Raw genomic sequence first — 25,744 nt, 5'->3', positions numbered from 1 at the left:
CTATACTTTTGCGATAAAAAATTCCACTTGATATTAACTCAGAATAATCAGATGAATCATCGCTCTCAGTATTCGTTACGATGACACTTACACCCCGTACAAGTACATACGGTAGCCATATAAGTAGGTATGGGTGTTAGTGACACCGTAACGAATACTGAGGGGGATGGTTCAGACCATGATTCTGAGTTGATATCAAGTGGATTTTCGTGTCAAAAAATTCATGAAAATTTTTCTTTTCTTTTTAATTATTTTCCAATTCATACTTTTGCGACGGAAAATTCCACTTGATATCAACTCAGAATCATGGCCTGAATCATCCCTCAAAGTTTTCGTTACGATGTCACTAACACCCTGTATATACGTAATGTGGCTTTACGGTCATGAGCATTAATATGTATACATTTTGGTACCATTCGAGTAACTACCGTTCTCGTACTAGAACAAAGTACGGACGGCTAATCGTAGCCGCAAAGATTCAAATGGCAACACTTTCTTAACACCCCTCCACCCCCACCAAACTTGTCACCCCTTCCCCTGACCTCCTTAACGAGGATAAAAACTGCCTATTTCTCCCATCAGGTGTCGCTACTGTTGAGGGTTTTTAACACTTTCAAGGACAGAACGTCTAATGACGTTCCGATTCCAAGGTGTCATACTATCTATTATGAACCATCAATAACCCACGGTCTCTGCCCGTGAAAGGGTTAAATTTTGACAGTTCCCCATACTACCATCACCATCCATCCACCATCTACCATCCTGCGCGCGATGGCGTACCGGGTTATTCATTCATTTACTCATTCTTCCTAAAATTTACGACTGTCAATCATCCGTCTCTTTCCTTTTAGGCGGATAAGAACATGACAGGTATAACTTAAAGTAAAATTAGGAGGTGTCTGCAGGAATCGGGGCCAGTATGGAGAATTGACAAAATTTACGAACACTCAACAGTGCTGCCACCTACATTTGAGCTTCTAGTTTTTATCCTCATTCAAAATTGATTTGATTTGGATAATGGTCTAGTTTATTAATCTATCTTTATGATACCCACTTCTCTACATTCTACTGGAGATTATATTAAAATCACTTTTGTTTGCGTTTTATATAAAGCCTACTTAACGACGAAACAATTTGATATTTACCTTACACCTATTTCATCCTATTTCTACGTTATTTCAAAGCATTTTTACCACTTTACACGCGCTAGTCTCAGATTAACTTTAGTTCCACTTTACCCGCTCTAGTCCCCGCTTTTGATGATGGAGGACCTAGACGTATCAGTCGACGGCGATACCCTTAGCTAGTGTTAGCCTGGGCACTAGCCTCCATTTTCCATAAATTTTAGCTCCACTTTACCCCTACTAGTCCTACTTTTGCATTCACTTTAGCCCCACTTTACCCTTTCAAGCCCCACTTTACTCTTTCAAGCCCCACTTTACTCTTTCAAGCCCCACTTTACCCTTTCAAGCCCCACTTTACACTCTTTAGCCCCTACTTTTGCATTCACTTTAGCCCCACTTTACAACAGCCGTCCGCGGCAGTTGGGCGCGCCGCAGTAGCAGTACAGCGCCTTCCCCGGCACGGAGCCCACGTCATAATTGTAATTCCAAGTGAGTTCCGTGCCCGCACGGATGTGGGACAGCGCGAAGAACGCCACCCACGGGAAGCGGGGGTCGTGCGTGTCCACGAACACGTTTTGCACGAACACGTTTGGCGAGCACGAATGCTGGAAGAGACGCGTCAAGTTAGTGCAATGATAATAAATAAGTAGAAAGAAATATGTATTATACAGAGTGTTAGTGACATTGTAAAGAAAACTTTGAGGGATGATTCTGAGTTGATATCAAGTGGAATTTTGGAATTTTCCATCGCGTTTAGAATTAAAAATAATTAAAAAAAATACTAAAATTTTCATGACTTTTCCGACAGGAAATTACACTTGGTATCAACTCAGAATCATGGTCTGAACGATCCCTTTTAGTATTCGTTACAGTGCCACTAACACCCTGCATATACATTGAAGGAAGCGTCAGGATTCCTGTATTTGTAAGTACCTTATGTAATTACACCTCCACCAACCCGCATTGGAGCAGCGTGGTGGAGTATGCTCCATACCCCCTCTGGTTGATTGAGGGGAGGCCTGTGCCCAGCAGTGCGACGTATATAGGCTATTTATGTTTTTTTTTTAATGTAATTATTCCTTGACTTCCCTATAAGACACAACGTTGGCCGGACGGAGACGGAATTGGCCTTTGATAGACTGGAATGGAAAATGCTGCACCGACAAGAGCGTGGCTCTTAAATTGATGATGATGTAATTATTATTGTATGTCACAACATGACTAAATGTGCTGAGCGCTATAAGCATCACTTTCATCTATATGCCTACCACATTTATGACAATAAATTATTAGCGGTTATTATCATAATTAATACACATAATAACGGGTTCGTGACATAGTAACGTGAGGACACAGTGAGTGCGGTTTGTCGTAGTGAGTTTGGTGCGAGTTCAGATGGTTCCGAACATTCCGATATCAAATACATAAACAAGCGGCAAAGAAAGAGGGTAGACAGATATGTCTGCCCGTAGAAAATTATGGATCTACCTACTCCACTCCAATCTCATCAGTCATCCCGTGATCATGGCACTTGCAACAGTGTCGAAATAACGGGAGTCTCATATCCCTATTTTAAACGCGGTAAGAACCCGTTATTATGTGTTTTAATTATTAAATTTTCATTTCATTTCATTTGATTGTACATCAAAATCTACTCACGTTGAGATATCTACCAATGTTGCCTTGAACTTTCGCGTCCATGATGTAGCACGCTTCGTCTTTGCCGAAGTACGAACGTAGAGACCTGCACACAACAAATATAATAATAATAAAACATTTATTGCATGAATTCAGGTAAATTGCAGATATAAATTGCAGGTACATTGCAGACATTGCAGCATAAAAATAGTATCCCGGCGTTGATCCCGGTACTTACTGATGTAAGTAAGCAGTCGTTACGTGAGCCATGTCAGGGGCCTTTGGCGGCTCAATAATAACCCAGACTCTGGGTTGATGAGGTTGGTAATTCACCTCACAACCCGCACGATAGAAGAATCTAAATATATAAAAGGAGAAACTGACTAACTGACATATCAACGCACAGCCTAAACGGCTGAACGTAGGCACTTGAAATTTGGAAGGGACGTAGCTTGGGTACCGTAGAGGTGCACTAAGAAAGGAATTCCCGGAATTCCCACGGGAACGGGAATTAGCGGGAAAATCCTTTTGTATGAAAAATCTAAACCGCTTAAGTTAGACGTTATGCCCTCCCACACACACAAAGATCTCTCTTTTATAACACGCCACGCGGACGAAGTCGCGGGCAAAAGCTAGTTACCTGTATTTGGAGACAAATTCAGCGCCCATACCAGCTTGCGCTGCGAATCTAGCGGGCTCTCGTACTGAAACAAATTAATATTCAAATTATTATTATTGCTTCTATGCTGTTCTGGGAGCAAATAAAAAACGTAGAACACGTTCAGCTGCTTGTCTTCCCGGGCATGTCGTAAAAACCGACAGAGGGATCGTGTCCTCTAACATGATGGACGAATGTTATGGGCGATAGGCTGATCCCTTATCACCATAAGGTCCATCATATCCAACTTACGACATCGTATCAACAGTGGCTGCATGTTGTCTTTGTTTACTTGTGGCTCTGCCCACCCCATTAGGGATTACGGGGGTGAGTTTATGTATGTATGGTATTATTGCGTATGGCAGACAAAAATAAAATATCCTGCGCGGATCATATATCCAGCTGAAGCTCCCCTAACCAAGTCTCTGCCGCATCACACAATGCAGCCCGGCTATGCCACCTGGGAACCGGTGTAGAGGGCACTCGTTCACTATGTGAGTTTGAGGTTTGATCCGAGTAACAAAAAAAAAAAAAAAACAAAAATTTTGCGACGGAAAATTCCACTTGATATCAACTCAGAATCATAGTCATGTCACTAACACTAACTATGTGACAAGTAATAGTAATTAAATACATCATCATCATCATCAGCCGTATCACGCCCACTGCTGGGCATAGGACTCCCCAAGGATCTCCATGACGATCGGTCCTGCGCTGCCCGCATCCAGCGACTTCCCGCGACCTTCACCAGATCGTCGGTCCACCTCGTAGCGGGCCTACCCACTGAGCGTCGTCCGACACGTGGTCGCCACTCCAGAACCTTTCCGCCCCATCGGCCATCGGTTCTCCTCGCTATGTGTCCTGCCCACTGCCACTTCAGCTTTGCAATTCTCCGAGCTATGAGTCGATGAGTCGATGTCGAGCTATGAGCGACTTATTAAATACATTAGTCAGTAATTCGCTTAAATTTCAATAAAAAAAATTACGTCCTTGGAATGTTGGAGATACCAATTGAATGGTAACACTTACGTCATCAAAGGGCTAGCAATGGCGGCTTGTCATAGGACTGAGCATACCTGGTCTTCTTATACCATGATTTATTCTATACAAGTAAACCCAGATTCTCCACTCACATTCTTCATCGTCACTGATGGTGATGCAGTCATCTTCTGCATTCTCCTTCGCGTCCTTCTTCTGCTGTTCTTCTTTTTCCTTCTTGATCTTCGCCTTCTCGCGTTTGCGCAGGCGTTTGCTGTGACATGAGAAAAAGAAAATCATGAATGTTGCGATGGAAAATTCCACTTGATATCAACTCAGAACCACAGTCTGAAGCATCCCCTTAGTATTCGTTACGATGTCACTAACACCCTGTACATACATAGCGGTCAAACACATACATAACATAACATAAACAGCCTATATACGTCCCACTGCTGGGCACAGGCCTCCCCTCAATCAACCGGAGGGGGTATGGAGCATACTCCACCATGCTGCTCCAATGCGGGTTGGTGGAGGTGTTTTTACGGCTAATAGCCGGGACCAACGTCTTAACGTGCCCTCCGAAGCACGGAATCATCTTACTTTTCAAACACATAACTCTTCTTTTTGCTTCAGTCAGATAAATATATTTTTTTAAAGTTACCGACTCTACACTCTCACAACGCACTGCCCGTGTGGACGGTGATGGAAAAAAACATATCCTCACCTGAAGGCAGTGGGTCCTGGCTCCACGTACCCCACGGGCCTGAAGTCGAAGTCATCCTTCTCATCCTTGGAAGGCCCGTCTTCCTCCTCCTCTGTGGTCGGTTCAGATTCTGTCTCCGTTTTCTTACCTAGCTCCTTCTGTTGACGTTAAATATGGCGATGAGGGAATACTCCCGTTGTAAAAACTACTACTGGTATTATGGTTGTTGTGTGTGTGTGTGTGTGTGTGTGCGTGCGTGTGTGCGTGCGTGTGTGTGTGCGTGCGTGTGTGCGTGCGTGTGTGCGTGCGTGTGTGTGTGTGTGCGTGCGTGTGTGCGTGCGTGTGTGCGTGCGTGTGTGCGTGCGTGTTTGTGTTACCTTGTCCAGCTTCTTGTCCTGTTCGGGTATATCATCTTCGTACCCCTCCTTCATCTGCTCCACCACCTCTATGTAGTCCAATTCAGCTAGATACTCGTCGCCTTCGTTCAAACCGTCCTGCGGATATTGTAAGGTTTTATTTACTTCCATAATGGCGTAGAGGAGCTCGGTGGCGCAGCGGTAAACGCGCTCGGTCTGCGATTGTTGAAGTTAAGCAACTTTCGCAAAAGCCGGTCATAGATGGGTGACCACAAAAAAAGTTTTCAGCTCGAGCTCTTCCGTGCTTCGGAAGGCACGTTAAGCCGTTGGTCCCGGCTGCATTAGCAGTCGTTAATAACCATCAATCAGCACTGGGCCCGCGTGGTGGTTTAAGGCCCGATCTCCCTATTCATCCATAGGGAAGGCACGTGCCCCAGCAGTGGGGACGTTAATGGGCATTATCCCATTTCTCACAGGGTCCGCTTACCTAACCTGAAGATTTGACATGTCCGGTTTTTTACAGAAGCGACTGCCTGTCTGACCTTCCAAGGGAAAACTAGCCCAATACAGGTTAGGCCACATACCTCCGAGAAAGTGAGTTTTTTCACGATGTTTTCCTTCACCGATGAGCACGTGATAATCATTTATGATCTAAACATTAATTCGTTTCTGTGCTGGATTCGAACCTCGAACCTTCGAAATTCGAACCATCCCAGGTCTTACTTTAGTCTTCAATCGTATGGCGTCAGACGTCACACACACAGATGCGCGTGTACGATAACGTCAATGTGTAGTGTCTGTGTGAAACGAAGTATTTTGTATGAAGTGTCCGGGGTGTGGTTACTTTTCTTCTTCTTATCCTGTGGGTTGTTAGGCGGAATACCAACCTCATTAACCCTGCTCTCAGGATTATTATTGAGCCGCCAAAGGCCCCTGACATGACTCATGTAACGAATACATACTTACATCAGCAAGTAGTAACCGGGACCAACGGCTTAAGGGACAATCAGGTGATCAGCCTGTAATGTCCTAACCAAACTAGGGATCACAAAGTGATTTCGACAATGTCCCCATCGGGATTCAAACCCGGGGCCTCCAGATCGTGAGCTGAAAGCTCAACCACCGGACCACGGAGGCCGGGGTGTGGTATAGTGACATAGTTACATAAATGGTCACATACCAGGTTGGCAGTGGCGTCTGTGAGCAGGTTCCCAGCGTAGATGCAGAGGAAGGCGCCTTTAGGCACGTCGTTGAGAGCGCGGATTCCCCACCCGCGGTTCACTGTTTTGAATACCTGAGGAAAAAAAACAGATTCATATATTGCCAATATTCAAATCAAATCATATATATTTTTTGCAAGAATACATAAAATACAAAAAGGTGGCAAAATAATGCAAATAACAATGTTGTATGTTGCAATTTAAAAGTAAATTGACAACAAATTCACCATACCTTTTATTCAGTGAATGAATCCCGCGGGTTGGAATCCCGGTGGGGACATATTACAAAAATCACTTTCTGATCCCTAGTTTGGTTAGGACATTACAGGCTGATCACCTGACTGTCCAATAAGTAAGATGATCCGTGCTTCCGTGGTTACTAGCATGAGCTAGTATGTATGTAGGTATGAACCTATGCTATGCTCGATACCCCTCCGGTTGATTGAGGGGAGGCCTATGCCCAGCAGTGGGTAACAAAAATTGTTTCAGAATGTTATTTTCCAATAAGGCGCTTATGTGGTTATCTAAGCCGACAATATGTACAGTCATGAGCAATATAATGTACCCACTTTAGGACTCTGTCGCACTAACATATTTGACATTTAGTGAGACTTACAGTTCAATTTGTCAAAAAAGTTAATGTGACATGGTACCAAAGTGTATCATATTAATGCTCGTGACCGTACGTATGTTAATTATTACCTGTAATTTGAGTTGTAACGGGTGCTGCGCGACCCTATTGAGACACGTCGACTTGCATTTACACCTGAAACAATAAAAAATATATAAGAAACAAAAGAAACACTGTGGCGGACGCAACTAGTTGGCCAGCTAGTTTCGCCCACACGCAACAGATGGCGCCACATTCAATAACGCAGTCTTGAAGCAGTCCTGAAACGCGATATCGAAGTTTACACAGCAAGACGCATATATACAACTTCTAACAAACACCGTTAGACCGTCGATCCCTAGTCACACTACCAACTTGTGGCTAGCGGGGTACTGTGCTCAGTTTGGGTACCCCGAAAACATCCTATATCAATCAATGTTTGGCCATATCGTTAATGTAGACAGTGTCCATGCTATGCGGTGTAATAAAAATGCGAATAGTCGATTTATTTCTTAGGTTCAAAATTATGTACCTATTCGATATGGAAAATTGAACAATAACATTGATTCATAGATTATAATATCAATCAAGTTTTAAATATAATCGACACCAGCGCCACTATCGGTGGATAATGTTACTAATTTTACGATATGATTGCCAACGTTTGGCCATATCATGAAGTAATCATGCATTTAGTTGCTCATATCGTTAAACGTTTTGTGTTCATTGATCTGGCCAAACTACATCATGATGTGGCCAACGAATGATATTCTATTTTATGAAATATGACCATTTCATGAAATGATCGAGCACATCATAAAATGATCAAGTCTATGATCTGGCCACGACATATATTTTTAAAGAACGTCTAGGGCCCTGTGCCGAGGTTTTTCTTGCAGCTTCTTTTCCCCGGCTATACAGGTTGTGACGCTGCAGTAGTTTTAGGCGGATGAGACGTTCGTTATATAAAATTGACGATTCAAAGTGTGACTATGTTACCTACTGAATAAAGATATTTTTAAATTTGATTTTTTATTTTTTTTATTTTATAAAGTACGTATAAGGTAGGTTAGGGTAGGTTGTAGTAAGGTAGTGTGTTATTTTCGCGGGAGGCCGATCCTGCGTCTGACCCGATCCGTCGGACTCGGGTGGGACGGAGAAGGTTGGCGCATGATCGGCGTATCCCGTAGGTGGGGATGCTGGTGACGGATACGGGGGGCGTCCGTCACCTGGCACAAAGTCCCCGTGTTGGTTGGCGCGCGTGTGTTCCGCGCGTCACTAACGATTAAGAGCACCACAGTGCTCACCGAGCCGGGTCCGTATGGACACCGCCTGGGAGTTGCGGAAGTATGCGGGCGCGTCCCCGTGGCTCCCACTCAGGCGGCAAGACGAACACCGTTGGGTTTTAGTGGGTAGGCGGGATACTTGAGATCCTGGAGTCCCACATAACCCGCCGTCTTTCCCATGGCGGCGGGTATGCGTAAATGCATTTCCCAACGTTAAAAAAAAAGGTAGTGTGTTATTTGATTTGAATTGAATTCTCACCTAGAGTTGCACTCGTAGATACCTGAAGGCAGTGGCTCGGGCAGGCGTTTGTATGAGTATCCGACGTTAGGTCCTTCTAGTCCGATGGTGCGAGCGCCCTCTAGCGTCATCTTCCAACAGGCACACTTTGTTTTATCCTGCGAACAATATTTTCAATCATAAACAGCCTATATACGTCCCACTGGGTACAGGCCTCCCGTACGAGTGGAATGAATGGAGTGAACGAATGGAAATAACAAAAAAATTACGAATGGAATTAATGAAAATGAACGAATGGAATTAACGAAATTGAACGAATGGAGTGAACAAATGGAATGAATGGAATGGACGAATGGAATGAATGGAATCAATGAGTGGTATAGACTAATAGAATGAATGAAATGAATGGAACCAATGAGTGGAATGGACGAATGGAATGAATGGAATCAATTAGTGGAATGAATGGAATCAATTAGTGGAATGGACGAATGGTAAGACTGAATTAAGTTGTCTTTTGGTGGTAGGTAGCTGTTTACAGAGTTGTAGTGTTGGTTGGTGTTTTGTTAGTTAAGTCTCTTTTGTAAAATTTTTCTTATTTTACATTACATTAATATACATTAATATTTTGTTAAAAAATGTGTTAATATATATATATATATATATAGTTTATAATTTATATAGTTTAGTATTAATATAGTTTGTTTGTTTCCATTTACGGTGAATGCTGTGTACGCATGTAATTGGCAAACATATATACCAAGTATTTCTTTCTATTTATAATGTTGTCTGTAAAAGTTTAATATGTATTGCTGTATGTGTACCTAAATAAATAAATAAATAATATTTTCTTGCAAAAAAGTATATTCGAATTTCAACTTTTTGAATTTTCACCAGGCTTGTTATCAGATGTAATTAGTAGTGAACTGATGAAAAGATGTAACGTGGCCCCATCGCGATGGGAGACACTGGCCCAGGTTCGGCCGCAATGGAGGAACTATATAGGAGGAAATATAGTGAACACTAAGGTGTATGGCTTTGAACAGAAACGTCGATAAGGGCTCGACTCTAAACGCGACGAGCTGAAGGCCCGACCACCTGCGGCCATAACTTACATCCACGTTACATTCACTGCTAAGATCTGTTACGTCAGCCATATAAGAGCGCATCTTAGGCGCTCCTAGATTGTAAACTTATTTATTTATAGGAAAACCAACAGCTACATCAAATAGTATAAACATAAATATAAATCACAAAAGAGCCAATTATAGGTTTCCAAAGATAGACTTCGGTATATGTTGGTCATACAGCAACAATAGATAGTAAAATAAACTAGGTGCCTATACAAACATAACGAACACATTTCACGAAAAAATCAACTAGTCGCCCACAATGCCCGGGATAGAAATCTGCAAGCAGATCTGCGATCACGTAATTACAACGCGTTATTACGTAAACTTGTCGCTATGGCCGAATGCGGCTGGAAGGATATATATTATTATTAGTGAACATCTGTCTTGTAGATTTGCCCCATATGTAGTTGGACCCCGATACCGACCCCGCCGGCGCGGTCGACGATTTCCCTCAATCAGCGCTTATCGCTATCGACCCACTAGGGTCGATTAATTCTTTCAAATATTTTTTCTCTCAGACGACGCACTGAGCCGAGGTTCGCACGCAACTGGGCACCCTCAGGCCTGTTGTCTTAAACGTTGTACCGGGTGAGAGCCTTCAGCGCCGGCGTCCGGCCAAGTAGTTAATACCATCGGCGGCAAATCTACAATAAGTCACGTCAAAAGCCCCATATGTAATGCAGTACTTGGCCGGACTGTCTCTCGGCTTTCACCAGGTCGTACCTGGCAGTCATCGATGCAGTCGCAGCCGCACAGGAACTCCGGGTCGAGGTTGAGCGGCACCCCAGCCGTAGGCGTCCGCTCTGTGTTGTACGAGCAGAACTCCGGCAGGGAGTCATCGTAATAGTTCACGCAGGGGACTGGCACATTCTCCTTGCCATGGGAGAGATCCTGGGCGGAGGAGAAAAAAATTCTTTTTAGTTTTTCATTCATTCATCATCATCAGCCCATTAACGTCCCCACTGCTGGGGCACGGGCCTTCCCTATGGATGGATAGGGAGAACGGGCCTTAAACCACCACGCAGGCCCAGTTCGAGATGAAAACTTTTTTTTTGTGGTCACCCATCCTATGACCGACCTTTGCGAAAGTTGCTTAACTTCAACAATCGCAGACCGAGCGCGTTAACCGCTGCGCCACCGAGCTCCTAGAGTTCCAGAGTGGCGTATAGAACGGCAACTCTCTGCTCCCCACCAGCGGCTGAGCTAGGTTTACTTCACCCCCCTCGTACATAGTTTAGTCTTCAGTCCGTGTACGATAACGTTAACGAAATTAACAGTCGTTAATAACCGTCAATCCGCACTGGGCCCGCGTAGTGGTTTAAGGCCCGATCTCCCTATCCATCCATAGGGAAGGCCCGTGCCCCAGCAGTGGGGACGTTAATGGGCTGATGATGATGACGCCACTCTATCCGATCTAAAGACAGCACTTGACCAAGACTGACCTTCTTGCCAACGATGCACTTGTTGAGCACGAACTCGGCCAGGCAGTGCGTGTTGGGCCCGAAGTCGAAGAGGTCGACGCCCATGTCGGAGTGCACGGCGCGCAGGTAGCGGTGCAGCTCTTGCATGCTGCGCAGGCGCCGCCCGCACGGCGCGCGGTACATCACCTCCTTGTGGCCCTTGAAGCGGACTATTTGTCTGGAAGGGAAGCAGGGAATCTGTATCGCAAAGTACACGACGATGCGTGTTTCTGGTATGTACAGTCATGTGCAATATAATGTACCCACTTTAGGTCTCTGTCGCACTAACATATTTGACATTCAGTGAGACTTACAGTTCAATTTGTCAAAAAAGTTAATGTGACATGGTACCAAAGTGTATACATATTAATGCTCGTGACCGTACGTGCGTGTGTTGTCCGGATACGTGCGTTCGTGTTGTGTGGGTACGTAGGTGTATTTTATGGGTACGCGCGTGTTGTGTGGGTACATGTTTGAGTTTATTTATTTATATCAAATCGGGAAACAAAGAGCTAAAATAACAATTTAAAAAATGCAAATAGTCTGTACATTAGCCAATGAAGTCTCCACTTATAACTAATACATGCATCACTGAGAAGTAGACAGAAGTAATAAATTAATAATAACTAAGTAAGTAATACAAAAAAGAAAAGAAAAGTTGATGTTACATTTGTTCTAACGCTTTGAGGGCAGATACAAATTTATTGTGCTTAAGATGAAATATGACAATGCTATGAGTTGTGCGGGTAGGTACGTGTGTTGGTGCGGGTACATACGTACTTTGTGCGGGTACATGAGAATAGTGTGGATGCGTACATGTTTTGTGCGGGTACGTGCGTGTTGTGAGGGTGCGTCCATGTGGTGTGCGGGTACGTGCGTGTTGTGAGGGTACGTGCGTGTAGTGTGGGTACGTGCGTGTTGTGAGGGTACGTGCGTGTAGTGTGGGTACGTGCATGTTGTGAGGGTGCGTCCATGTGGTGTGCGGGTACGTGCGTGTAGTGTGGGTACGTGCATGTTGTGAGGGTGCGTCCATGTGGTGTGCGGGTACGTGCGTGTTGTGAGGGTACGTCCGTGTAGTGTGGGTACGTGCATGTTGTGAGGGTACGTGCGTGTAGTGTGGGTACGTGCATGTTGTGAGGGTCCGTCCATGTGGTGTGCGGGTACGTGCGTGTTGTGAGGGTACGTGCGTGTTGTGAGGGTACGTGCGTGTAGTGTGGGTACGTGCGTGTTGTGAGGCTACGTGCGTGTTGTGAGGGTACGTGCGTGTTGTGAGGGTACGTGCGTGTTGTGAGGGTACGTGCGTGTTGTGAGGGTGCGTGCATATGTTGTCCGGGTACGTGCGTGTTGTGAGAGTACGTGCGTGTTGTGAGGGTGCGTCCATGTGGTGTGCGGGTACGTGTGTGTTGTGCGGATATTGTGCGGGTACGTGCAAGTATGTATGTACATACCTCTCCCAGGCACTCAGAAGGGGCTTGGCGAGTGGGTTGTAGGTCCTCAGTTCAGAGAGGGCTAGTACGTCGTTCCTCTTGCAGGCCGGAGTGCACGTATGAGGGACCATCTTGTGAGGGCGCACCGCGTTCTTTGGTGTGTAATACTGTGGGAGGGAAGATTAAATGTCATCATAATCTCGTTTACCTCGTGCGGCTAAGCGTGACCTCACTTTCTGGCTGCGTAATTTCGGAACACAAAGAGACTCGAACAATCCTATCATACGCATGTGTCGGTTTTACAATAATGTCGCCTCCATGGATAAAAATTTGGATATTTTTAATAATTTTGGAACATTTAGAACACAAATTATCAAAAGTCTAAAATCAGTCAAAAACTGAAGTCGTTTTGTTTTTTGAATTGTAATCTTATTTTTTTTTCTTTACCTCTTTTTAGTTGCTATATGATTTTGCATGCTGTCAACGCACCCTGTTTGGGATGTTGACGGACCATTTTTGTTTGTAACTGTATATTTTATCATGTATTGTCAATGTCCTGTTGTGTGTTGCAATAAATAAATAATATGGTCTTCATTCGTGTGGTAAATTTTTACAATAAGATTCCCATTAGCATTCAGAATTTACCTTTGAACAGTTTTAAGACAGTAATTAAACAGAAACTTTGTAAAAAGGTTATTATAAGATTAGTGATTATCTAGAAGATATCAATGCATGGGATTAACTGTCTGGAGACTGCTATTAGGCAGCCAAATTACTGAATTTTATAACAGTATTTTATGTATTTTTATGATTGTCGAATTTGTTTTCGAAAATTGATGTTTGGATCATAAATGATTACCGCGTGCTCAGCGGTGAAGGAAAACATCGTGAGGAAACTCACATGCCCGAGAAATGCGTTTTCGGAGGTATGTGACCTAACCTGTATTGGGCTGGTTTTCCCTTCGCGGGTTGGAAGGTCAGACAGGCAGTCGCTTCTGTAAAAACTGGACCTGTCAAATCTTCAGGTTAGGTAAGCGGACCCTGTGAGAAACGGGATAATGCTAGGGGGATGATGAATGCATGGGATTAACTGTCTGGGAACTGATATTAGGCAACCAAATTAAATGTTGTTTTTTTTTTTTTATGAACGTCTAGGGCCCTGTGCTGAGGTTTTTCTTGCAGCTTCTTTTCCCCGGCTATACAGGTTGTGAGACAAGACACCAGGGTTGCCAGACGTCCCGATTTTGGAATGTCCCGAACGGGACAGGCTCAGTCCCGCTTTTCGGGAATAACTCGCCCGTGCGTACAACATACTGAGAAAGCGCGGGCGGTTGGCACAGATAAGTGTGGACTGGCGGCTTGGCCGGCGCGTGATGAAGATTAGGGGGATGACTGACCACAACTCGACTGGTGAGTCCGTCGAGGTTGGCGGCGGGGGGAGGCGGCGCAGTCGCGGTGGTGGACTTCTTGGCCACAGCGCGCTGACGACGGATCTCCTGGAGACATAAATTCAAGTCTTTACATAAAGGTTTAACATATAAATTCATGTTATATAGGTGGAAACCTGTTATTGGCTTAGTTTTTAAGTATGATATTTTTGCTATAGTTGTTAACAGCTGTTGGTCTCCCAAATATGAAATAAATAAATAAATTTTCTTTTCCTTAAATTATTTTTGATCCTATACTTTTGCGATGGAAAAATCCACTTGATATTAACTCAGAATAATGAGCTGAATGACCCCCTCAGTATTCGTTTCGTCACTTACACCCCGTACAAGTACGGTCACGAGCATTAATATGTATACACTTTGGTACCATGTCACATTAACTTTTTTGACAAGTTGAACTGTAAGTCTCATTAAATGTCAAATATGTTAGTGCGACAGAGTCCTAAAGTGGGTACATTATATTGCTCATGACTGTACAAGTACGTATGGGTGTTAGTGACACCGTAATGAATACTGAGAGGGATGATTCAGACCATGATTCTGAGTTGATATCAAGTAGAATTTCCTATCAAAAAAATATTTAAATTTTAGTGTTCTTGTTTTTTTGGCTCTAAACCGCCACTAACTAGATATTAACAAAAAAAAATCGTTGCGATGTTACTAACACCCTGTATATAGATAATTGTAGTGTACCTCTTGTTGTTCCTTGATCTGTGATTCAGCCTTCGCCGTTTCTGGTTCATCTGACCTCGTGTACTCCACATATGGCATGTTCACCTGAAATATAAATAACAATATACAAACTCGAAAAGAACTACAGAATTGGGTACTTCACTGAGTCAAAGATAAATAATAAAAAGCTTATCTACAAATAGAAGCCAATTTTAGATTTGTTTATTTATTATAATTAAAGCACATAATAACGGGTTCTTACAGTGAGTGCGGTTTGTCGTAGTGAGTTTGGTGCGAGTTCAGATGGTTCCGAACATTCCGATATCAAAAAAATAAACAAGCGGCAAAGAAAGAGGGTAGACAGATATGTCAGCCCGTAGAAAATTATGGATCTACCTACTCCACTCCAATCTCATCAGTCATCCCGTGATCATGGCACTTGGCAACAGTGTCGAAATATCGGGAGTCTCATATCCCCATTTAAACGCGGTAAGAACCCGTTATTATGTGCTTTAATTATGATAATAACCGCGTAAACTTAAAACAATGTATTTATTTATTTGGAGAAAAAACAGATATAGACTTAAAAGCTAGATACAATTATTTGCGTTGTAATGTTCACAATATGAAGCCTACATCCTTAACATTCTCACTGAGACACTTATAATCTAATATAACAACTGCTCCTCAATTTACGGACGGACCACTTGGTGACAGACCATTGGCCTATCGCCCAGGTACCCAATAAAAGAAAAAAAAAAGAATAAAGTAATAGAATATAAACTAAAATTTTGTTGAAGTGTGTGTGTGTGTGCATTGGTGTGGTTGTCAGCCCTGCGATGCAACAGCATCTTGGGATCATAAATCAATCTAATTTTATATTTCGACTTATTTTCGAGGGTACATTATATTGCTAAACCAACTCAAGCATTGACCTTGCTTGCTGGGGTTGCCTCATAACAAAAGCAATGTTGTTGTTGTCTGCAATGTTTGCTGATGCGCATACTGACGGCTTCCATGCTATCGTTCGCAAGCGAGTCAGCTCTCTAATAACGAGTACGTGGCAGCGCCAAGAGTCTTCTAAGAATCGTAGCAGAGAGAATGGATGGCCATTCTGGAAACACTGGGTTATGACTCACGTGTTACCTATACGCTGTGTGGCCAAGTAATGTCATTTAATTTAATATACTAACATAGTTCGTAAGTCTCTATTGTTTTACTAACATAATATGGATGCAGAATCTGAAATAAATATTTTATCTAAATATATAAAAGGAGAAACTGACTGACTGACATATCAACGCACAGCCTAAACGGCTAAACGTAGGCACTTGAAATTTGGAAGGGACGTAGCTTAGGTACCGTAGAGGTGCACTAAGAAAGGAATTCCTACGGGAACGGGAATTAGCGGGAAAATCCTTTTGTATGAAAAATCTAAACCGCGTAAGTTAGATGCTTGAAATTTGACATGCACTCCCACACACACAAAGATCTCTCTTTTATAACACGCCACGCGGACGAAGTCGCGGGCATAAGCTAGTTCTTTATATATTTATAATTCTCTCCGAAGAGGTTCAAGTGGCACGGCCCGTAGCCAAGTGCTTGTATTGTTTCAGAGATAAAAACTACCTGACGATGCGGCATGTATTTAGAATTACTGCTTTTTGAAGAAGTGTGAGTGTGGATGGATGCGTGTTGAGAGTTTGGAGACTAGTGTGGAGTGTTTTAGGTATGACGCCTGTGGTGGATACAACGATGGGTACCGTTTTAACAGTTCTTACTTGCCACTGTGTTATTATTATTATTATTGTATGTCATTTCCATATCTCGGGCCTACGGAGTCCCGGACTTTTGGAAGGCGTGCGTGGGGCCGAAGCCAACACGTAGAGGCCCCTTAAGACAGTTTAATCTAAATGTGGTGTGACACCAACCGGCGATTATCCCTGTATGCACTATGGGAGTGCACCCGAAGACAATCCCCGGTTCGTGTGATTATGGGAACAAAGGGAACTGGGCTATTGGGTTGGGGGTTAGTGGATCGGGATACTGGAGCTATGGGGGACTATGGCGCCTGCTCGACCAATGTAACTTTATTATAACTTTATGTTGCTTAAAAACAAGAAATAAACACTTTTTTTTTATTGCTCATGACTGTACTGCCTACCCTGGTCTGCATCCTGTTGCGCGGCATGGGGCGGGCGCGGTGCTTCTCAGCCGCCTGCAGCTCCAAGTAGAGCGGGGCCAGGCGCGTGGACCCTCGGTAGATCCACTCGGTGCGCTTGTCCTGCTCGAAGTACACCTGGACCAGCGACGCGTCCACCTGGACCACTTGCGACACCCACCACTTGCCTGGAGGTACAGAAAGAGACTTGACTTTAACCAGATGGCATTAACCACTTGGCCGGACAAATGGGGAGCGGTGAGGGCTTCCACCCGGTACAAAGGCGTGCGTGTGCGAAACGATTGATGAATGTGGAGGAAGCAAGAGAGAGGAGTTCGTGTATGTAGTGAGGATTCTGGACTTACTGGTCATGGCGTGTAAGATTGTTTTTGAAGGCGACTTATTGTAGATTTGCCGCAGATGGCATTAACTACTTGGCCGGACAAATGGGGAGCTCTGAGGGCTCTCACCCGGTACAACGTTTAAGACAACAGGCCTGAGGGTGCCCAGTTGGGCGCGAACCTCGGCTCAGGGCGTCGTTTGAAAGGAAATATATTTGAAAGAATTAATCGACCCTAGTGGGTCGATAGCGATAAGCGCTGAATGAGGGAAATCGTCGACCACGCCGGCGGGGTCGGTATCGGGGTCCTGAAATGTTTGGTGTCGCGAGCTGATTGGCTGCCTCTATGGCTAGAGTAATCGGGTCGTCGGGATCGTATATTACGTCCTTCGGACGCCGATACTTTTCAGTACCGTCCCTAAGCGGAATGTACTTGGAAGCCGCAACTACCAGGGGATTTGGGTGGTGCGGAACAGAATCGAAAAAAAGTTTTGAAGCTAATTTGATCCATAACTAAACATAGAAAAACATATAAGTTAGGTGTATATATATGTATGTATGTATACACAATCCTTGACGCTAAGTAACCGTATTTCATTGCCAGAACCAAGCGCCATACACATATATAACTAAAGTCTCGTACCCGTAAAGTAATCTACATACGTTTTATACGGAAACCACGGGACTTCCTGTGTCGCAATCGCGGATAACTTTACCAAGTCTCGTATTTCTTAATAGGTTTTATATGCGGACACGGGTCTTCGTGAAAATAGCGTGAGAATGCTACATCGACAAAAGCGTGGCTCTTAAATTTGTGCTGATTTATATGTGCAATAAAGCGTTTATACAGGGTGTTAGTGACATCGTAACAAATACTGAGGGGGATGATTCAGACCATGATTCTGAGTTGATATCAAGTGGAATTTTCAGTCGGAAAATTCATGAAAATTTTTGTTTTTCTTTTTATCATTTTCTGTTCCATACTTTTGCGACGGAAAATTCCACTTCATATCATCTCAGAATCATGGTCTCAATCATCCATCAAAGTTTTCGTTACGACGTCACTAACACCCTGTATATAGTATTGTGATCGTACCGTTCCACTCGGTCTTGAGGCTCTGGCCGGTGTGCAGGCGCACCATGGGCCGCTCCGGGTACGCCAGCAGGTACTCCCGGACGAACTCCCGGGAAAATGGATGCACCTCCTCCCAGACCAGCGTGGAGAACTCGCACACCAGCCGCGTGTCCGCGTGCTGCACATACTGAGCGTAGCCATCGTCGAAGAACACCAGGTACCTGAAGAATAGTTGGCAGTAAGGTACAATACAGTACAATACAAATACACTTTATTGCACCAAAAATAAATAATTACAAAAAGTCTCTTAATTAAGTACATGGCAAATGGCGGCCTTATCGCTTAAAGCGATTTCTTCCAGGCAACCATAAGGTGAGGAAAAAATGTAAAAAATAATAATTGAAAGATTGCGGGTACAAACTATCAGGTAAGGTATTGTTGCTAATTCCTGTAAACACCATCTAATTTTATTTCAAGTTATATCTGTCATTTTCTTATCCGCCGAAAAGGAAAGGGAAGAAGAAGAAGAAGATATGAATGCATGGGATTAACTGTCTGAGAACTGATATTGGGCAGCTAAATTACTCAATTGTATAACAATATTTTATGTTTATTTATTTTTTTAAAGAACGTCTAGGGCCCTGTGCCGAGGTTTTTCTTGCAGCTTCTTTTCCCCGGCTATACAGGTTGTGAGAAGCTGTAGTAGTTTTAGGCGGATGAGACGTTCGTTATGTAAAATTGACGATTCAAAGTGTGACTATGTTACCTACTGAATAAAGATTGGGTGGTCTCCGAAGCACAGTCTGGAGAAGCAGATCATCATCATCAGCCCATTTACGTCCCCACTGCTGGGGCACGGGCCTTCCCTATGGATGGATAGGGAGATCGGGCCTTAAACCACCACGCGGGCCCAGTGCGGATTGATGGTTATTAACGACTGCTAATGCAGCCGGGACCAACGGCTTAACGTGCCTTCCGAATCACGAAGGAGCTCGAGATGAAAACTTTTTTTTTTTGCGGTCACCCATCCTATGACCGGCCTTTGCGAAAGTTGCTTAACTTCAACAATCGCAGACCGTGCGCGTTTACCGCTGCGCCACCGAGCTCCTCGGAGAAGCAGATCATCGTTGGGCAAGTGGATGGCAAACGTGCGCGAGGAAGGGCGTCTATAAGGTGGTCTGACATTGTGAAGAAGACGGTGGGCGGCAGCATACAGAGGGCGGTCCACGCAGCATATAGCCGTACCGAGTGGAAAACCATAACCTGTGGTCGCGATCCTCAGCAGCGAGGGAACGCCGAAGAAGAAGAATAAAGATATTTTTGGATTTTGAATGTAGTCACCTGTATTTGTTGACAGGGTTGGGCACCTCTGCGACGATGCCGGAGTAGAATGACTCCCTCTTCATCATCTTCTCCGCAGACACTTCCTTGAACAGAGCTATCACGCGAGTACCTGGGGGAAACGCCATCATCGTGGTATACAGGGTGTTAGTGACATCGTAACGGAAACTTTGAGGGATGATTCACATTCACACCATAAAATATAGTAAGTATGATAAATATACACTGACTAATTATTATTGCGTGTTACGTAACCGGTACCTTCGCCCGCCTGCTCACACCCGTACGCCGTGACCAGCGTCGTTCCACGAGTTCAAGTCAGCATAATTAATGGAACAGCCAGCCTGCTGAGCCAGCGCCCGAACGCGATGCGCTGACGTCAATCACGCCACCAAATTGTGACCTCGATTTAGCCATAATGTAAAATAGTTTTTAAGTAAAATTCAGTGTAGTCCTAACTTCGGACTCATTCGCACCTAGGTTAGTTAGGTTTAGCTGTAAATTTAAAATATAATTTCATTCTAAGTGATTCTAGTTTCTCTTCTTCTTCTTATGGCAGACAAAAAACAATACTTTCATTTTTTTGACGTGACTTACTGTAGATTTGCCGCAGATAGCATTAACTACTTAGCCGGACAAATGGGGATCGCCGAAGGCTCTCACCCGGTACAACGTTTAAGACAACAGGCCTGAGGGTGCCCAGTTGGGCGCGAACCTCGGCTCAGGGCGTCGTCTGAGAGGGAAAATATTTGAAAGAATTAATCGACCCTAATGGGTCGATAGCGATAAGCGCTGAATGAGGGAAATCGTCGACCACGCCGGCGGGGTCGGTATCGGGGTCCTGAAGTGTTTGGTGTCGCGAGCTGAATGGCTGCCTCTATGGCTAGAGTAATCGGGTCGTCGGGATCGTATATTACGTCCTTCGGCCGCCGATACTTTTCAGTACCGTCCCTAGGCGGAATGTACTTGGAAGCCGCAACTACCAGGGGATTTGGGACACTGGGCAATGGTTGGCAGACCTAGGTCAGGAGAATGCTACACCGACAAAAGCGTGGCTCTTAAATTTGTGCTGATTTATATGTGCAATAAATCTGCTGCAAATCTATAATAAGTCAAGTCAACAAAAAAGAGGGCAGTCTCGAAGCTGAGATTAGTTAATAACACCCTTAGAATACGTGTGAGACTTACCTATGGTCATCCGAGCGTTGGCGGGGTCAGAGTACGCGAGGCAGCGAGCCGGCAACATCTTGTACAAGCTACGCGCAGACTTGCCGTCGAACCTCACGCGACACATCGTGAATTGTTGCTGGAAGAATTTACAATTTAAATTAATAAATATTTCTTTATTTTTTAAAATTTGCTTTACGTTTATACATTGTTTTAAGTTTACGCGGTTATTATCATAATTAAAACATTAGGCCTAATGTGGCATTATAAGGCCTAATGTGGTGAAAAAACGTGAGGACACAGTGAGTGCGGTTTGTCGTAGTGAGTTTGGTGCGAGTTCAGATGGTTCCGAACATTCCGATATCAAAAACATAAACAAGCGGCAAAGAAAGAGGGTAGACAGATATGTCTGCCCGTAGAAAATTATGGATCTACCTACTCCACTCCAATCTCATCAGTCATCCCGTGATCATGGCACTTGCAACAGTGTCGAAATATCGGGAGTCTCATATCCCCATTTAAACGCGGTAAGAACCCGTTATTATGTGTTTTAATTATTGCTTTACGTTTTCTAACTAAGTATTAATGGCCCCGATTCCTGCAGACACCTCCTAATTTTATTTTAAGTTATACCTGTCATTTTCTTATCCACCGAAAAGGGTAACAACACCTACAAAAAGTGTAAGTGACATCGTAACGACAACTTTGAGGGATGATTCATACCACGATTCTGAGTTGATATCAAGGGAATTGGGTCGTGTACTAGGTTCAAGATAAATTATTAAATTCTGATTACTAAATAAAGACACATCTAAAAGTAACGAAAAACGTTTTCTTTTTTCAATTTTACTCATTTTTGAATTTTAAACAAGAAAAACGTAATAATAAGTCCGACAATTTATCACGTTTTTCTATGACGTCACAAAGTGCTTTTTCAAACAAATTCTATAGTAATTTCGTGTTTTGACGTTTAGTAAAAAGTAACTGATTTGACTAGTTGGAAACTAGCCTATTTTCCGTCGCAAAAGTATGGGAATGAAAATAAAAACATACCATACTTATATAAACTCACGCCTATTTCCCACCGAGTGAGAATACTATGGAAGGATAATGAATGGGAATTTGATTGTTTAGGGTATGAAAGGAGGATGGTTAATGAATGGGACGGAAGGCAGTTTTAAAAAGTAAGAAAGGCGGGTCGATGGTGCGATGTCGGTCCGGTTAGAGGATTTTGTTAAAATATAAGGAGTTAAGAAAAAAAAATAAAAAAATGAATAGTAAAAAAAAAAATTAAGAAAAAAAAATATTTTTTTTTAATTTTAATTTATAAATCCACTTAAATAAGTAATTATTTTATTTAATTATTTTAATTATTTATCATTGTCTATAAATACAAATATACTTTATAATACAATTTCAAAATAAATAAAATAATAATCTAATTAATAAATAATAATATTAATAATAATATTTAATTTATAAATAATTGCCTATTGTACTTATGTTTTTATTCGTATGTCTATGTACTTTGTATATATGTCGTTGTGCAATAAAGTATTATTGATCGATTGAATAATTTTGAATTTTTTTTTGGTAAAGATAATTAAAAAGGAGTAAAGATATTTAAAATATCCCGTGTTATTTCTATATCCCACAATTTTATGCAGAGACTATGGCATTCCATTTACTGACGACCTCCGTGGTCCAGTGGTTGTTCGTTGGGCTCACGATCCGGAGGTCCCGGGTTCGATTCCCAGTGGGGACATATCACAAAAATTACTTTGTGGTCCCTAGTTTGGTTAGGACATTACTGGCTGATCACCATATTGTCCGAAAGTAAGATGATTCGTGCTTCGGAATTCACGTTAAGCCGTTGGTCCCTGTTACTACTTTTTGATGTAAGTAAGTAGTCGTTACATGAGCCATGTCAGGGGCCTTTGGCGGCTCAATAATAACCCTGACACCAGGGTTGATGAGGTTGGTACTTCACCTCAAAAACCCACACGATAGAAGAGAAGATTCCATTTACTTCGATCCTGACACTTCTTTTGCTTCCTCCACATTCATCAATCGTCAATTAGCAAAAAAAAATAACTCACTCCACCCCCTTTGGGCGTGCACTCGACGATCTTAGCCTTCAACCAGGAGCCGAAGGCGTTCTTCATCGCGAACACAGTCATACCGGGGTGGACAGGCGGGCGCTGGAGCTCGCCCGGCGGGGGAAGCGACGCGGGCGCCGCCTCAGCTGACAGCTTCACTACTGATACGTCCTTCTGTTGGAGAAAAAAAAAACCGGTCAAGTGTGTGTCTGACTCGCAACCAATGGTTTCAAATGTGTTGTTGACTGTTGTCTCCATACATCGGAATAGATCGCGGTCAGTTTACCCCCTCCCCTGGTATATGGGTCATTCTTCTTTAATATCGTCAATAACGGTCTCATTTTAAAATGAGTGCATTATTATTATTTATTATTTATTTATTTTATTAAATCTTAATACTAAAAATACAATTATCAATGCCCTGCAAAACTGTTTAAACAGTTTGTCTGCAGGAAAAGAGTCTCTACTAATAATATGAACTTATATCTAATAGTCAATTAATAACATACAATAAGTTAGCTAGGACACGAGTCTAGAAGGTGTTGTTTAAGTAATTTTTTATATTTACTTTTATTTGGTTCTAGACGGATGTTCTCAGGCAAACTATTAAGCAAATAGGGAAGTCTCTTTTTTAGAGTTCTATCGCCATAGTAATTATTAACTCTAGGGACTTCGAATTTGCCCGCGCACACCGACCTCGTGCCATAACTAAATGAATGAATGAATGAATAACCCGTGTGAATAAAATAGGCACCTCGATGATATGCAAGCCATTAGACGTGTGCTGTCAACTTAATTCTGTCGGGTTATTGGCCGATAACGGCCTCCGTGGTCCAGTGGTTGAGCGGTGGGCTCACGATCCGTAAGTCCCGGGTTCAAATCCCAGTGGGGACATATTACAAAAATCACTTTTTGATCCCTAGTTTGGTTAGGACATTACAGGCTGATCACCTGATTGTCCGAGAGCCGTTAAGCCGTTTTTCCCGGTTACTACTTACTGATGTAAGTAAGTAGTCGTTACGTGAGCCATGTCAGGGGCCTTTGGCGGCTCAATAGTAACCCTGACACCAGGGTTGATGAGGTTGGTTTTCCCACCTGGTGATAATCGGACCTCCGGATCGTGAGCACAACGCTCAACCACTGGACCACAGAGGTGATCATTTCTGATAATAAAAACATTTTTTTATTTTTTGATGTAACTTATCTGAACGTCTAAGAAAGCAATATTGCTATTTGACATTCGTTTGCATTGCGCACTTAAGTACTTTTATATGCGCAAATGTCAAATAGCAATATTGCTTTCTTAGATGAATTGCTTCGATGTGGCCATTTTAACCCCCCTTATGATTGTCGATTAAAAAAAAAGAATGACCTAGATACTTACATCATCATCCTTTGAACTATCTGGAAGTGGTATAGCCTTGGTCTCCTGGAAAGGAAAAAAACAGAGTTAAAAAATTCAAAAATTCAAAAAATTCAAAAATATTTATTTTTCAAAATTGGCTTACAAAGTTAGCGCTTTTTGAACGTCAAACATAATTAAATTACATATTATGTAACTAGCTGTAAAACTACTACCACATCGGAATCTGTAACGCTGAGGGAAAGACGTGGCCAGAAAACCTCCCAGCACAGGGCCCTAGTCCTACTGTTTCATGTTTTCCTTTCTTTTCTTTTAATCCAGTTTGTATTACATAATTTATAGACTTAAATACAATGGTATTCCAATTACAGTCGGTGGAAGGAAAGTGAAACATAAAGAGTTTATGTGACTTTATCACAGAAACAGTGTTTTATGAGCTCCCTGACAGAAGCAGGCCTGTCCACATACGCAGCACCCGATCACGAGTTGACGCGAAAGCCAGCCATCGCTCCCTTCGCACATTTTTGAGGGAAAGGTGCGACCCGACTCCCGGACGCCACCGCGTACACGAACATTTCGAGGCGAGCATGCACCACTTATATAAAGAAGCTCAAAAATCCTCCGCCTGGATATAAAAAAAAAGTACTCTACTGTTCAAATATCATCAAGTGTTTCACAATCCTTTTTAATCCACTTACAAAGTTATTTCAAATTCAGTATTTTAGGGCCAAGTTTTTATTAAAAGCGCGAAAGTCCCAAAAAAGAAACGCGTGAAAGCGTGATAGAATAAGGTATAATACTACGTATAGAAAGGCAACTCTTCGCTCCCCACCAGCGGCTGGGCTAGGTTTACCTCACCCCCTCGGACATAGTTTACACTTGAATCGTGAAGGCTGCGCGCGGACGGTTGTTTTTATTTTTTATCGGTTTAGTTTATATGTTCCAATTTTGAAATCGGACGCCGACATTCTTTCGTCTGATGCTAATATTTGATCTCACAGTAACTGCCCGCGCTGGACTCCTACGTGGTGCCTAAAAATATTTATTTTTCACGGTAATGTTCCATCAAAGGAGCTCGGTGGCGCAGCGGTAAACGCGCTCCGGCTGCGATTGTTGAAGTTAAGCAACTTTCGCAACGGCCGGTCATAGGATGGGTGACCACAAAAAAAAAGTTTTCACCTCGAGCTCCTCCGTGCTTCGGAAGGCACGTTAAGCCGTTGGTCCCGGCTGCATTAGCAGTCGTTAAT

At 43.1% G+C, this 25,744-nt stretch overlaps 2 protein-coding genes across 2 annotated transcripts in view; one reads left to right on the top strand and one right to left on the bottom strand.

Annotated features, from left to right (window-relative positions):
• Positions 1 to 25,744, top strand: part of LOC126379468 (zinc finger protein 70-like) — a 102,448-nt gene that overhangs the window by 15,944 nt on the left and 60,760 nt on the right. The window lies entirely within an intron of this gene.
• Positions 3,399 to 25,744, bottom strand: part of LOC126379353 (histone-lysine N-methyltransferase eggless-like) — a 36,541-nt gene continuing 14,195 nt past the window's right edge. The window contains exons 15-32 of the mRNA XM_050028062.1: positions 24,519 to 24,563; positions 23,135 to 23,308; positions 21,057 to 21,174; positions 19,869 to 19,980; positions 18,549 to 18,748; positions 17,116 to 17,300; positions 14,973 to 15,056; positions 14,229 to 14,327; positions 12,853 to 12,998; positions 11,387 to 11,582; positions 10,668 to 10,835; positions 8,836 to 8,972; positions 7,383 to 7,446; positions 6,641 to 6,754; positions 5,482 to 5,598; positions 5,126 to 5,262; positions 4,554 to 4,672; positions 3,399 to 3,466 (exon numbers count right to left, since the gene is read on the bottom strand). Of these exons, the coding sequence (XP_049884019.1) occupies positions 3,399 to 3,466; positions 4,554 to 4,672; positions 5,126 to 5,262; positions 5,482 to 5,598; positions 6,641 to 6,754; positions 7,383 to 7,446; positions 8,836 to 8,972; positions 10,668 to 10,835; positions 11,387 to 11,582; positions 12,853 to 12,998; positions 14,229 to 14,327; positions 14,973 to 15,056; positions 17,116 to 17,300; positions 18,549 to 18,748; positions 19,869 to 19,980; positions 21,057 to 21,174; positions 23,135 to 23,308; positions 24,519 to 24,563 (2,283 nt within the window). The remainder of the gene's footprint in view (positions 3,467 to 4,553; positions 4,673 to 5,125; positions 5,263 to 5,481; positions 5,599 to 6,640; positions 6,755 to 7,382; positions 7,447 to 8,835; positions 8,973 to 10,667; positions 10,836 to 11,386; positions 11,583 to 12,852; positions 12,999 to 14,228; positions 14,328 to 14,972; positions 15,057 to 17,115; positions 17,301 to 18,548; positions 18,749 to 19,868; positions 19,981 to 21,056; positions 21,175 to 23,134; positions 23,309 to 24,518; positions 24,564 to 25,744) is intronic.

Source organism: Pectinophora gossypiella, chromosome 29 (genome assembly GCF_024362695.1).
Source record: "Pectinophora gossypiella chromosome 29, ilPecGoss1.1, whole genome shotgun sequence".
Classification (NCBI taxonomy): domain Eukaryota; kingdom Metazoa; phylum Arthropoda; class Insecta; order Lepidoptera; family Gelechiidae; genus Pectinophora; species Pectinophora gossypiella.
The sequence above is the reverse complement of the archived record's forward strand: the minus strand, read 5'-3'. Positions and strand labels throughout refer to the sequence as shown.